A 15,729-nucleotide genomic window follows, 5' to 3' on the forward strand; every position below is an offset into this window, starting at 1 on the left:
TGACCAAGAAGGGGAGTGATGGAGTGCTGCATCAAATGACCTGGCCTCCACAATCACCCGATCTCAACCCAATTGAGATGGTTTCAGATGCGCTGGACCACAGAGTGAAGGAAAAGCAGCCAACAAGTGCTCCGCATATGTGGGAACTCCTTCAAGACTGTTGGAAAAGCATTCCAGGTGAAGCTGGTTGAGAGCATGCCAAGATTGTGCAAATCTGTCATCAAGGAAAAGGGTGTCAACTTTGAAGAATCGAAAATCTAAAATATATTTTTTGGGTTACTACATGATTCCATATGAGTTATTTCATTTTTTTGATATCTTCACTATTATAGTAACAATATATAGTATATATAATAACAATAAAGGAAAACCCTTGAATGAGTAGGTGTGTCCAAATGTTTGACTGGTTCTGTAAGTCTGAATACCAACTACTGAGAAGTGCGTAGGAAATAAAAGGCGTACATTTTCTAAATCTGAATTGGGCCCTAAGAGAAGAGGGAGGAGAGAAGAAGAGAGAAGAAGAGGGGCTGATTTTTGTTATGATGTTCAGCCTTATTGGATTTGGATTATTGTCCAGACAGATGTAAATGATAACAACACATCATATCAGAGGTTATCTTACTCCTCCTCTCTCTGTCTTACATGTGCACAAATGCACACACTCACACTTTTTGCCTCTCTTTGCTTCTCCCGGCTCTTATCGGAGCTCTATGACTGTGGCTCTTAGCCATGTGATTGGTACATTCCCAGCTCTTAGCCATGTGATTGGTACATTCCCAGCTCTTAGCTGTGTGATTGGTACATGCACAGCTCTTAGCTGAGTGACTGGTACATTCCCAGCTCCTAATCATGTGATTGGTCAATCCCCAGCTCCCAGCCATGTGATTGATACAGTCCCAGCTCCTAGCCTTGTGATTGGTCCATTCCCAACTCCTAGCCATGAGATTGGTCCATCCCCAGCTCCTAGCCGTGCTGAAGCCTCTCTGTCTCCACAGCCAGACCATTCAGCCTGCAGGCAGCAGCTCGACCCTTTCAGACAGCCAGTGTGGGGGAGAACGTTGCTGCCGTACTCCTGTGTGTGAGAGTGTGTGTGTATAATACTGTATATGTGCATGACTGTGTGTGTGAGATAGTGGTTTAAGCAGCCTCTTAGGATGAGCGCAGAGGGAGACAGACGGTGCTGTGATTGAGAGTTGGTAACATCGCCTCTCTTTGCCGCCTCACCCTGTCCACAGCCCATCCTGCCCTCCTCTCCCTTTCCTCTGGCTCTGATCTACAACACCGCTGAGATGTCTTCTTCTCCAGGATCCATGGACGGCAGCCAGAGGAATTGCTGTAGGTACCCACCATAGATATACGTACAGTATATATGCATATAATACAGCGCTAGAATTATATTTCTATGGTACTGACACCGGCTTGTATTGGTTTATTTCTTTATTGTTTTCTGTTTGTGTCATAATGTCTACATGCTAATGTATGGTGGAATCGCAGATGTTGATCCATGCATGATTATTAGAGAGTTGTAATATTTGTAGATATGCTTCTTCTTTTTCCTGGTAGCCTTTTTTTACTCTGGTTTTCTTTTCAATTTTTTTATCTGAACTTTGATAATGGTCACAGTTGTCACAAAAATGTAATCATTTTTTTGGTGGCAGTAGATGAATCTTTAAATGGGTTGGATTTAGATTCAAACGTATGGATTTAGTTTCAAGCGCGCACGGAATTCATATCAACATTATTTGATGTCAAACATTTGGAGTGAAGAGGATAAGATGCAAGCCTTCAACCACAACTGAACACACAGTAATACTAAGATACGTATGTTATTAATGAATAACAAAATGTCTGGGATGGAAATTATTGGTGCTGTAACTACCAGTGATTGATTGGTGATGTGACTTATTGTGACAGCTCAGTGTGGGCGTGCGCGCGCGCGCGCGCACACACACACACACACACACACACACACACACACACACACACACACACACACACACACACACACACACACACACACACACACACACACACACACACACACACACACACACACACACACACACACAGAGAGAATGAAAGCTTTTTATTGCTTTCATTATTATTGAACCCCCCACATCCCTTGTCCTTCTGCCCTTCCATCTATCCACCCCCCCTCCACCGCTCCCTATCTCCTTCCATCTATCCATCTATCCACCCCCTCCACCGCTCCCTATCTCCTTCCATCTATCCATCTATCCACCCCCCCTCCACCGCTCCCTATCTCCTTCCATCTATCCATCTATCCACCCCCCCTCCACCGCTCCCTATCTCCTTCCATCTATCCATCCATCCATCCCCCTCCTCCACCGCTCCCTATCTCCTTCCATCTATCCATCCATCCATCCCCCTCCTCCACCGCTCCCTATCTCCTTCCATCTATCCATCCATCCATCCCCCTCCTCCACCGCTCCCTATCTCCTTCCATCTATCCATCCATCCATCCCCCTCCTCCACCGCTCCCTATCTCCTTCCATCTATCTATCCATCCATCCATCCCCCTCCTCCACCGCTCCCTATCTCCTTCCATCTATCTATCCATCCATCCATCCCCCTCCTCCACCGCTCCCTATCTCCTTCCATCTATCCATCCATCCATCCCCCTCCTCCACCGCTCCATCCACCCACCCATCCATCCATCCATTCCCTTTTCTATGTCTCAGAACATTCATGTTCCATGGTCTGTTAACACAGCCACACATTTTGAAAGCAGAATATTGGATGGTTTCGATGGAATGGTTTGACAGTGTTTAAGAAAGAGATGGGACAGGACAGAGCTAAGAAAGGACAGGACAGGAAAAAGATGGGACAGGACGGAGGTAGGAGAGGACAGGAAAAAGATGGGACAGGACAGAGATAGGACAGGGCAGTATAGAACAGGACAGGAAGAAATGACAGGACATTGAACATTGGGCTCTGTAATCTATTGAAAAGCTTCACAATAACAGTGCTGTAGAGGAGAGGGAGCATTAGCTGGTGGCTCTGATTAGCCCTCTATGATGAAAGCCAGAGGGAACCAACAACATTAGCAAAGCCAAAGAGAGAAAATGAAAGAAGAAGCAACTGTATATTGAAGGAATTAAAGGTTGCCCCCAAAGCATTGTTTGCGGTGTGGTTGTGTGTGCATGTGGTATGTGCGCTTGTGTGTGGTTTGGTTTTTACTATCCTCGTTGGTATCAGAAGTCCTCACCAGGCTAGTAAAACGAGGAAATGTTATGAAATGAGTTACTGCAGTCTGGAGTATTTTAGTATATTTGACAGATGTTGGCACACCTGACGAATGGCATGATGCCTATACTGGGTTGGCACGATGTCTACACTGGGTTAGGGTTAGAGATGTATACTGTATTCTGGGTTAGTCTTGGTTAACCCAGAAATAAAGTCCCACATAATTGGCCAGCTGCTTGATTAAGTTCTGGGTCCATACGTGTGAAGAGAAGAGATGAAAAGATGCTAGAACGAGGAGCAGAACTGTCGCTCCATCCTCTCTCTTTGCAAGTTAATGTCCCCTCCCCTTAAGAAATTCGAAAGATACCGACACCTGTAAAATCGTGATTTTGCCAAATAACCAGTGACAACCAAAAAGAAGAAAAAAAAACTATTGCTTCTCGTTATCCCGCGCATCCCATTCCTTCCCGATAGATTCTATGGTACCAGTTATGCATACATACAGTTGAAGTCGGAAGTTTACATACACTTAGGATGGAGTCATTAAAACTAATTTTTCAACCACTCCACAAATTTCTTGTTAACAAACTATAGTATTGGCAAGTTGGTTCGGACATCTACGTTGTGCATGACACGAGTAATCTTTACAACAATTGTTTCTGGACAGATTATTTCACTTATCATTCACTGTATCACAATTCCAGTGGGTCAGAAGTTTACATAAACTAAGTTGACTGTGCCTTTAAACAGCTTGGAAAATTCCAGAAAATGATGTCATGGCTTTAGAAGCTTCTGATAGGTTAATTGATATAATTTGAGTCAACTGGAAGTGTACCTGTGGATGTATTTCAAGGCCTACCTTCAAACTCAGTGCCTCTTTGCTTGACATCATTCGAAAATCAAAAGAAATCAGCCAAGACCTCGAAAAAATAATTGTAGACCTCCACAGGTCTGGTTCATCCTTGGGAGCAATTTCCAAATGCCTGAAGGTACCACGTTCATCTGTACGCAAGTATAAACACCATGGGACCACGCAGCCGTCATACCGTTCAGGAAGGAGACTCATTCTGTCTCCTAGAGATGAACGTACTTTGGTGCGAAAAGTGAAAATCAATCCCAGAACAACAGCAAAGGCCCGTGTGAAGATGCTGGAGGAAACAGGTGCAAAACTATCTATATCCACAGTAAAACAAGTCCTATATCGACTTAACCTGAAAGGCCGCTCAGCAAGGAAGAAGCCACTGCTCCAAAACCGACATAAAAAAGACAGAATACGGTTTGCAACTGCACATGGGGACAAAGATTGTACTTTTTGGAGAAATGTCCTCTGGTCTGATGAAAAACAAATAGAACTGTTTGACCATAATGACCATAGTTAAGTTTGGAGGAACAAGGTGGAGGCTTGCAAGCTAAAGAACACCATCCGAACCGTGAAGCACGGTTGGAATGCGGGTGCTTTGCTGCAGGAGGTACTGATGCACTTCACAAAATAGATGGCATCACGAGGAAGGACAATTATGTGGATATATTGAAGGAACATCTCAAGACATCAGTCAGGAAGTTAAAGCTTGGTCGCAAATGGGTCTTCCAAATGAACAATGACCCCAAGCATTCTCCCAAAGTTCTGGCAAAATGCTTAAGAACAACAATGTCAAGGTATTGGAGTGGCCATCACAAAGCCATGACCTCAATCCCATAGAAAATCTAAATCTAACTAAAAAGGCGTGTGTGAGCAAGGAGGCCTACACACCTGATTCAGTTACACCATCTCTGTTAGACGGAATCGGCCAAAATTCACGCAACTTATCGTGGGAAGCTTGTGGAAGGCTACCCGAAACATTTGACCCAAGTTAAAAAATTTAAAGGCAATGCTACCAAATACTAATTGAGTGTATGTAAACTTCTGTCCCACTGGGAATGTGATGAAAGAAATAAAAGCTGAAATAAATCATTCCCTCTACTATTATTCCACATTTTTTAAATAAAGTGGTGATCCTCACTGACCGAAGACAGGGAATTTTTACTCTGATTAAATGTCAGGAATTGTGAAAAACTGAGTTTAAATGTATTCGGCTCAGGTGTTTGTAGACTTCAACTGTATATCTGTACACGAGAGATGAACACTGGGATGAGATTATCTATCATTGATACTCTTCTAAAAGACTGTTGTAGAACCATATTGCCTCTTGCTTCGACAGGGCTCTCCAGAGATGATTTAGCATAACTTGTGTGTGAGTTTGTTTTCCAGTAAAACTAAGTATCATCTGAAATGGTGATACTGCAAGGTAATGGAATATTCATATACAGAGAGGCTCTAATCTACTGTCTGCTTGGTTAGGGAGGAGACTCACACAGAGGCTGAGGCTTGACACACTGCTCTCTTAACCAGCCATGCCAATGAAAACTGGCAACCGTATCAGCATGCATGCACCCACCCTGCCACAGGAGTCGTTTGTGTAAGGACATCACAGCCGGCCAAACCCTCCCCTAACCTAGACAATTGTGCACTGCCACATGGGTCTCCCGGTCACAGCCGGCAGTGACACAGCCCAGGATCGAACCCGGGTCTGTAGTGACACCTCAAGAACTGTGATGCAGTGCATTAGGCCGCTGCACCACTAGGGAGGCCCTTCCAAGCAGCCTAATTCTGATCTTTTTCATTAATTAATATTTTGACCAATCAGTTTAGCTTTGGAAAAGATCTGATTGAAAATGTTCTTAGTGGACAAAAATATCAGAATTGGGCTGCCTGTGTAAACGCAGCCAGATAGGTATTGGGTCAGTAAGGAAGGATCAAACCAAATCAAATTTGTCACATGCTTTATAAACAACAGGTATAAACTAACAGTGAAATGCTTACTTAGGAGAAGGTGACACATTGGAATGTGTTGCAGTGCAAGGAGTTTTAACAGACTAAGAAGTTGGAAACAGTGGAATATTACCAGTGATATACTGTGTGGTACTACTTTGTACTGGTTGCTTGGTTACTTGCTGATTTGGCAGTGATGTTCCCTACTCATGGTTCTCTCTCCCACTCAGGGTTAGTGCTGATTGTCCATCGGGCTTGAGAATGCTGCAAGAAGGAGGAGGAGAAGAAGGAGGAGGAGGAAGAGGTCCATCTTGCACAATCTATTCATTGTCCATAAATGTGTTTAAAATAGGAGATACTATGAGATAAACCATCACTGGAGTCTATGGCAATATATGTGTTGGTCACAGAAATAAGCCACCATTAGTTTACAGTTGCCTCATTGGTTTAAATTAGTTTGCTGACATAGAACACTGACAGGTCCAGCAATGAAGTGAGTAAGCGGTTGAAAATGAACATTAGATAGTTTAATGGCAGTGAATGCTTAGTGCTCTAATATATATAGTGCTTGGTAGATATAATGCTTAGTGCTCTAATAAATATAGTGCTTGGTAGATATAATGCTTAGTGCTCTAATAGATATAGTGCTTGGTAGATATAATGCTTAGTGCTCTAATAGATATAGTGCTTGGTAGATATAATGCTTAGTGTTCTAATAGATATAGTGCTTGGTAGATATAATGCTTAGTGCTCTAATAGATATAGTGCTTGGTAGATATAATGCTTAGTGCTCTAATAGATATAGTGCTTGGTAGATATAATGCTTAGTGCTCTAATAGATATAGTGCTTGGTAGATATAATGCTTAGTGCTCTAATAGATATAGTGCTTGGTAGATATAATGCTTAGTGCTCTAATAGATATAGTGCTTGGTAGATATAATGCTTAGTGCTCTAATAGATATAGTGCTTGGTAGATATAATGCTTAGTGCTCTAATAGATATAGTGCTTGGTAGATATAATGCTTAGTGCTCTAATAGATATAGTGCTTGGTAGATATAATGCTTAGTGTTCTAATAGATATAGTGCTTGGTAGATATAATGCTTAGTGCTCTAATAGATAGAGTGCTTGGTAGATATAATGCTTAGTGCTCTAATAGATATAGTGCTTGGTAGATATAATGCTTAGTGCTCTAATAGATATAGTGCTTGGTAGATATAATGCTTAGTGCTCTAATAGATATAGTGCTTGGTAGATATAATGCTTAGTGCTCTAATAGATATAGTGCTTGGTAGATATAATGCTTAGTGTTCTAATAGATATAGTGCTTGGTAGATATAATGCTTAGTGCTCTAATAGATATAGTGCTTGGTAGATATAATGCTTAGTGCTCTAATAGATATAGTGCTTGGTAGATATAATGCTTAGTGCTCTAATAGATATAGTGCTTGGTAGATATAATGCTTAGTGTTCTAATGGATATAGTGCTTGGTAGATATAATGCTTAGTGCTCTAATAGATATAGTGCTTGGTAGATATAATGCTTAGTGCTCTAATAGATATAGTGCTTGGTAGATATAATGCTTAGTGTTCTAATAGATATAGTGCTTGGTAGATATAATGCTTAGTGCTCTAATAGATATAGTGCTTGGTAGATATAATGCTTAGTGCCCTAATAGATATAGTGCTTGGTAGATATAATACTTAGTGCTCTAATAGATATAGTGCTTGGTAGATATAATGCTTAGTGCTCTAATAGATATAGTGCTTGGTAGATATAATGCTTAGTGTTCTAATAGATATAGTGCTTGGTAGATATAATGCTTATTGCTCTAATAGATATAGTGCTTGGTAGATATAATGCTTATTGCTCTAATAGATATAGTGCTTGGTAGATATAATGCTTAGTGCTCTAATAGATATAGTGCTTGGTAGATATAATGCCTAGTGCTCTAATAGATATAGTGCTTGGTAGATATAATGCTTAGTGCTCTAATAGATATAGTGCTTGGTAGATATAATGCTTAGTGTTCTAATGGATATAGTGCTTGGTAGATATAATGCTTAGTGCTCTAATAGATATAGTGCTTGGTAGATATAATGCTTCGTGCTCTAATAGATATAGTGCTTGGTAGATATAATGCTTAGTGTTCTAATAGATATAGTGCTTGGTAGATATAATGCTTAGTGCTCTAATAGATATAGTGCTTGGTAGATATAATGCTTAGTGCCCTAATAGATATAGTGCTTGGTAGATATAATACTTAGTGCTCTAATAGATATAGTGCTTGGTAGATATAATGCTTAGTGCTCTAATAGATATCGTGCTTGGTAGATATAATGCTTAGTGTTCTAATAGATATAGTGCTTGGTAGATATAATGCTTATTGCTCTAATAGATATAGTGCTTGGTAGATATAATGCTTATTGCTCTAATAGATATAGTGCTTGGTAGATATAATGCTTAGTGCTCTAATAGATATAGTGCTTGGTAGATATAATGCTTAGTGCTCTAATAGATATAGTGCTTGGTAGATATAATGCTTAGTGCTCTAATAGATATAGTGCTTGGTAGATATAATGCTTAGTGCTCTAATATACATAGTTCTTGGTAGATATAATGGTTAGTGCTCTAATATACATAGTTCTTGGTAGATATAATGGTTAGTGCTCTAATATATATAGTATTTGGTAGATATACAGTGAGGGAAAAAAGTATTTGATCCCCTGCTGATTTTGTGTGTTTGCCCACTGATAAAGAAATGATCAGTCTATCATTTTAATGGTAGGTTTATTTAAACAGTGAGAGACAGAATAACAACTAAAAAATCCAGAAAAACATGTCAAAAATTGATTTGCATTTTAATGAGGGAAATAAGTATTTGACCCCCTCTCAATCAGAAAGATTTCTGGCTCCCAGGTGTCTTTTATACAGGTAACGAGCTGAGACTAGGAGCACCCTCTTAAAGGGACTACTCCTAATCTCAGATTGTTACCTGTATAAAAGACACCTGTCCACAGAAGCAATCAATCAATCAGATTCCAAATACTTTTTTCCCTGTAATACTGTAATGCTCATTGCTCTAATAGACATAGTTATTGGTAGATATAATGCTTGTTGCTTTAATAGATATAGTTCTTGGTAGATATAACGGTTAGTGCTCTAATATATATATAGTGTTTGGTAGATATAATGCTTAGTGCTCTAATAGAGTGTTGTTAATTTGACTCTGCCAGCTCTCTCTCTAGGATGTTGAGTGGGCCTGACAGCAGTAGAGTGACTCAGTTTGCCCCCAGGTTCCCACTCCTACGCTTTTCTTGTCTGCACAAACCAAAGTAGAATGCAGATAGCCTGGGCACTGTGTTCCCGTGAGTACTGTAGTGGAAACTCCTCTCACTCTGTGTGTGTGTGTGTGTGTGTGTGTGTGTGTGTGTGTGTGTGTGTGTGTGTGTGTGTGTGTGTGTGTGTGTGTGTGTGTGTGTGTGTGTGTGTGTGTGTGTGTGCTTTGCCATAATCATTATAGCACATGTACGCTGGATGCAAATGAAGCTATTAAACAAAGCAAACAAAGACAGAGTGGTCTTGTCGTTCTGGCGCCCCCCTCATTAATCAGTTCACTTTGTCATGAGCAGCTCTCCATCAGTTCACTTTGTCATGAGCAGCTCACCATCAGTTCACTTTGTCATGAGCAGCTCACCATCAGTTCACTTTGTCATGAGCAGCTCACCATCAGTTCACTTTGTCATGAGGCGCTCGATACATGAATGTAATTAATCATGTGTGCCAGAAAGGCACAGATGAGCATGATGCTACCCCTAATCTTAACCCTATCTTCATATCCACATCACAGTTTAACCCTAGCTTCAATCCTAACCCTAACCTTTAGCCTAATCCTAACCCTAGCTTCATGTCCACATCCTGGTTCAACCCTAACCCTTGTCTCAACCACAACTCTAACCCTACAGTAGCTTCATGCCCACATCCCAGTTTAACCCAAGCCTCAACCATGACCCTAACCTTAACCCAAGCTTTATGTCCACATCCCAGTTCAACTCCAGCCTCAATCACTAACCCTAACCCATACGAACTCTCCACTACTGCTTACTGATCCTTTACTTCTAACTCTCCACTACTGCTTACTGATCCTTTACTTTAACTCTCCACTACTGCTTACTGATCCTTTACTTCTAACTCTCCACTACTGCTTACTGATCATTTACTTCTAACTCTCCACTACTGCTTACTGATCCTTTAATTCTAACTCTCCACTACTGCTTACTGATCCTTTACTTCTAACTCTCCACTACTGCTTACTGATCCTTTACTTTTAACTCTCCACTACTGCTTACTGATCCTTTACTTTAACTCTCCACTACTGCTTACTGATCCTTTACTTCTAACTCTCCACTACTGCTTACTGATCATTTACTTCTAACTCTCCACTACTGCTTACTGATCCTTTAATTCTAACTCTCCACTACTGCTTACTGATCCTTTACTTCTAACTCTCCACTACTGCTTACTGATCCTTTACTTCTAACTCGCCACTATTAACAGCGCAAGTTAATTCCATGTTGGCTACTGCCTTGCTTTAAATCTGAACACTTGTGAGAAAGATACCTGCAATCTAAAAGTAACATTGCATAAAGGCACTGCTACAACTGTCAAGAATGTGAGGTTCATCAGGCCACTGGTACATCTCCTTTTTAACCATGCATAACAAATTCATTTCAGAGTAGACAATCCTTCCTTTGAGTTTATAAGAACCAAATGATATGCATTATTTATATGCATTTTTAAAAATCTAATAATAGACAATAATTTGAGCTGATGCGTTTCAGAAGAATAAGGGAGGGAAATTGACAGCGTTGTTCTGTATTGTGTGTAATGTGTCCTCGTGAATGGTGTCTATTGCTAATCTGTTGTCTCTGTGGTGGGATGTGCTTGCGTTAGCCTACTTTCCACTATTGGGCTGGACGAGACAGCTCGATTGTGTAGTCTGGCAACACTCTAAATGGAGACCTGCAATCAGATAATGATGTCCAGTTTCATAGAGGCCCAGCCAAAACCCTCTCACAGAATACTAATATCATTTTACTGCTTATACAGTGCCTTCGGAAAGTATTCAGACCCATTGACTTTTTCATATTTGTTTACATTACAGCCGTATTCTAAAATTGATTAAATTAATGTTTTCCCTCAATCTACACACAATACCCCATCATGACAAAGCGAAAACAGGTTTTTAGAAATATTTGCAAATGTTTTAAAAAAAAACTAAAAACAACATATTTACGTAAGTATTCAGACCGTTTGCTGTGAGACTCGAAATTAAGATCAGGTGCATCCTGTTTCCGTTGATCATCCTTGTTTCTACAACTTGATTGGAGTCCACCGGTGGTACATTTAATTGATTGGAGTCCACCGGTGGTACATTTAATTGATTGGAGTCCACCGGTGGTACATTTAATTGATTGGACATGATTTGGAAAGCACAAATCTGTTTATATAATTTCCCACAGTTGACAGAGCAAAAACCAAGCCATGAGGTCGAAGGAATTGTCTGCAGAGCTCTGAGACCGGATTGTGTTGAGACACAGATCTGGGGAAGGGTACTCAAAAATGTCTTCTGCATTGAAGGTCCCCTACCTTTAATTCATCTTCAAAAAAAAGCACAACACAAACACACTTATGCACGTACACAGGCACACAAACACACACAAAAAAAATCAGACACTCTGTACACACAGGCACACCAACCACACTCAGCAGCACACATACAAAGATAAAGAGTGGAAGGGCAACAGTGAGTGATGGAGAGAAAGAGGGGAAGCTAAAGAAAAAAAGGGGGAGAGAGACTGGGGACAGCTGCTGATAATGGGGACGTCAACTGTACCCGCTCTCTTTCTCCCACTCTAGCCGTCCCAGTCTCTCTCTCCCTTTCGTGACTTAGATCGTTCTTATATAACGGACTCTCCCCGTCTGAGAGAAACAGTTAGCTGAAGTGACACTGTGTCGTCTGAAATCTCCAGGCTCTGTCATCATCCAGACCGACAGAGATGGTCAGTAGGCTCTGTCATCATCCAGACCGACAGAGATGGTCAGTAGGCTCTGTCGTCATCCAGACCGACAGAGATGTTCAGTCGGCTCTGTCATCGTCCAGACCGACAGAGATGTTCAGTCGGCTCTGTCATCGTCCAGACCGACAGAGATGGTCAGTAGGCTCTGTCATCGTCCAGACCGACAGAGATGGTCAGTAGGCTCTGTCATCGTCCAGACCGGCAGAGATGGTCTGTAGGCTCTGTCATCGTCCAGACCGACAGAGATGGTCAGTAGGCTCTGTCATCGTCCAGACCGGCAGAGATGGTCAGTAGGCTCTGTCATCGTCCAGACCGACAGAGATGGTCAGTAGGCTCTGTCATCGTCCAGACCGACAGAGATGGTCAGTAGGCTCTGTCATCGTCCAGACCGACAGAGATGGTCAGTAGGCTCTGTCATCGTCCAGACCGACAGAGATGGTCAGTAGGCTCTGTCATTGTCCAGACCGAGAGAGATGGTCAGTAGGCTCTGTCATCGTCCAGACCGACAGAGATGGTCAGTAGGCTCTGTCATCGTCCAGACCGACAGAGATGGTCAGTAGGCTCTGTCATCGTCCAGACAGACAGAGATGGTCAGTAGGCTCTGTCATTGTCCAGACCGAGAGAGATGGTCAGTAGGCTCTGTCATTGTCCAGACCGAGAGAGATGGTCAGTAGGCTCTGTCATCGTCCAGACCGACAGAGATGGTCAGTAGGCTCTGTCATCGTCCAGACCGACAGAGATGGTCAGTAGGCTCTGTCATCATCCAGACACAGACAGTCAGTTTCTTTTCAAAGGCCCAAGCTCTAGGGCATCTGATATCACAGCATTCTGTATCCAATTATTTCCTGCAACAGAGCTACAATAGTGTATATGGGATGCTGTACACACCTGTAATCCATGCTAGTAACCACCTGTAATCAATGCCGGTAATATTTAATTGTTATTTGAGTTTAGCTGTTAAAAGCCCAGTGCAGGTAAACATGTGATTTTGTGTTTTATATATATTTCCACACTATGCGGTTGGAATAACACTGTGAAATTGAGAAAATTATGATAATGACCTTTCAATGTATGAGCTGTTTGAAAAGACCGCCAGAAATGTTTGCCTGTTTTGATGGGATGGAGTTTTGGCCTGCCTAGTGACTAGACCAATACAGACCAGGTCCAAATCTCTCTGCCAATAACAGCTAGTTTTCAGTTTTCCCCTCACTCAGACCAGGTCCAAATCTCTCTGCCAATAACAGCTAGTTTTCAGTTTTCCCCTCCCCACTCAGACCAGAATGTCCTAGCAAAATTCTTGTTTGAGAAATTGTTCTTTGCTAAGAAGTTGTTTCTTTTTAATAATTTTTATTGAAAAAAAAAAAGAAAAAAAAAATCACAGAAATGTACTTCATTTTTACCCAGAAATGCTACTGAGATTTAAATGAAAATATCTCGGCCCTGTGTAGCGGATAAGGTGCCACCCCAGGTGAACGAGGCGGAGCCTGCCCAGGTTAAGTTAAAGGAGGTGGAGTCTAGCCAGGTTAAGCTGCAGGAGGTGGAGCCTGCCCTGGTGAATCTGAAGGAGAGGCAGAAGTTCTTTGAAGAGGCATTCCAGCAAGACATGGATCAGTACCAGTCCACCGGCTACCTGCAGATCAGTGAGAGGAGAGGTGAGAGAGTCCCACCTTAACGCCTTATCTTCAATGGAAAAGTATGGTCACAGTGACAGATGGTGTGTGTGTGTGTACTGGTGCATTTCCAATAAGGATTTTCCCGTGTTTTACCCAAAAGGTTCACACTTTGTTTCGATCTACATGGGCCGGAATCTGGTTTACACTGGGCCATGGCTCCGGCAGACCTGCACCTTCTCAAAACGGATTTGAATTATCAAGACATTGTTGATTTTGCTCACCACAAGTCTTTAGTGTCACACTGTTGATGGGGAAAAAAACAGCTTACATTAAGATAAAACACTGGCGACTCACTGGTGTGGGGGTAAGTCTCATTGGAAAAGCACCGGTTGTGTGTGCGTGACTGGCTAGTAACAATTCCCTCTCTCTTTACTCTGCCCCACCCTGCTGTCCTGCCCTGCTCTCCTCGTATCCTTGAGGTATGCCGCCTCAGCTGTCAGTCATCCCTCACAGTGTACTGTGTGTTTGTAACGTGTGATAACACCAGTGTTACAACAGATACTGTTCCTGCAAGGTGATGAATCCAGGACAATGATTGAACAGACACAAAACTGGAATAACTTCAGACAGGATAGAACCATACAGACACCAGGCTGGAATAACTTCAGACAGGATAGAACCATACAGACACCAGGCTGGAATCAATTTAGACAGGATAGAACCAAACAGACACCGCCTGGAATAACTTCAGACAGGATAGAACCATACAGACACCAGGCTGGAATCAATTTAGACAGGATAGAACCATACAGACACCGCCTGGAATAACTTCAGACAGGATAGAACCCTAGACACCAGGCTGGAATCAATTTAGACAGGATAGAACCCTACAGATTTCAACCTGGAACAATTTCAGGGTTTCTGGCAAGTCAGTGAGGATTGATTAAAACCATTTTTCAGATGAAGATCAGCTCTTTTAACGGAACATGATTTCTTGAAGGTTGGGTTTGAATAATCTGAAGGTTTGAAGAATAGGCAGTTAGCTAGCGTGCAAGATTCTGTTGCGGGTTCAAATATAAATATTTGCCGAAAGCAGTAAATGATTTTGGCTTTTTATTTGTTTGAGAGTTTTAAAACAAAAAGGCTTCGAGGCTCTTCCTGGACTCAGCCCCTTGCCGTTGCATTCTTGGTGAATTGCTGTATGCGTTGGTGACTAACACCTGTGTCTTGCTGCTCAGGGCCAATAGGCAGCTTTTCATCCATGGAGGTGAACGTAGACATGCTGGAGCAGATGGACCTGACGGACATGTCCGACCATGAGAGCCTTGACGTCTTCCTCCACTCTGGGGGAGAGGACAACAGCGTTGCCTCGCCCATGCTGGGTATGACACAGACACACTTATAAACAAACATGCACAGTAAACAGCAACTTCATACTTCATACTAGTTCTCGGGCACTGCACAAAACATCCCTCCTCTGTCTCTCAGGTCCAGACGTGGAGTCATTAACCACAGAGATCACACTGCAGGTTCCCACCCAGGCTGAGCTGAGACACACGCTCTCCTCCCTCTCATCCACTGACAGGCAGGACACCAAGGCTAGCGAGGATGAAGGGGGTAGGGAGGACCACATCCACTGTACTGCCGGGGTGCAATCATACGAAACAGAGGTTCCCCCCAACACAGGCCTAGCAGGGAGGCCACTGCTCCAGCCACCCAGTAACCAGCCACTTAAACACTGAGGTCAGCAGCTCACAGGCCACGTAAGGGCCAGGGTAGAAACGAAGACACTGAACTGCCCAAAACCCTGCAAGGACTGGTTGCGATGCATGGAAGAAGAGATGCATCATTTATGTTCACTGTATTTTCATCCGTTTTGTAAATAACTAATTCCATGTTGAACATTGTGGTTACAGTATTATTCCCCCCACATCTCTTGACTTGTTAATAAACATTTCACCCCCTTGTACTGCCATTTCTCATACTGATCCCTTGGTTTCAGAATGAAATTAAACTGGA

The 15,729-nt window shown here is 42.3% G+C and overlaps 1 protein-coding gene across 5 annotated transcripts; it reads left to right on the plus strand.

Moving 5' to 3' along the window:
- The first annotated feature begins 1,005 nt into the window (after positions 1–1,005).
- On the plus strand, positions 1,006–15,677 carry LOC118399448 (dysbindin-like). 5 transcript variants are annotated; one of them, XM_052472120.1, is made up of 6 exons: positions 1,006–1,335; positions 6,247–6,320; positions 9,254–9,385; positions 13,546–13,749; positions 14,949–15,092; positions 15,199–15,677. In XM_052472120.1, the coding sequence occupies exons 3-6, from the start codon at positions 9,358–9,360 to the stop codon at positions 15,450–15,452; spliced, it is 630 nt and encodes a 209-aa protein (XP_052328080.1). In that variant the 5' UTR covers positions 1,006–1,335; positions 6,247–6,320; positions 9,254–9,357; the 3' UTR covers positions 15,453–15,677. The 5 variants fall into 5 exon arrangements, with proteins under 5 accessions (XP_052328080.1, XP_035651437.1, XP_035651438.1 ...); XM_035795544.1 differs by lacking the exon at positions 9,254–9,385; XM_052472119.1 differs by lacking the exons at positions 6,247–6,320; positions 9,254–9,385 and having other exon boundaries at positions 1,013–1,086; positions 1,236–1,335.
- Positions 15,678–15,729: the final 52 nt, after the last annotated feature.

This window comes from Oncorhynchus keta, chromosome 20 (assembly GCF_023373465.1).
Source record: "Oncorhynchus keta strain PuntledgeMale-10-30-2019 chromosome 20, Oket_V2, whole genome shotgun sequence".
NCBI classification, from domain to species: Eukaryota; Metazoa; Chordata; class Actinopteri; order Salmoniformes; family Salmonidae; genus Oncorhynchus; species Oncorhynchus keta.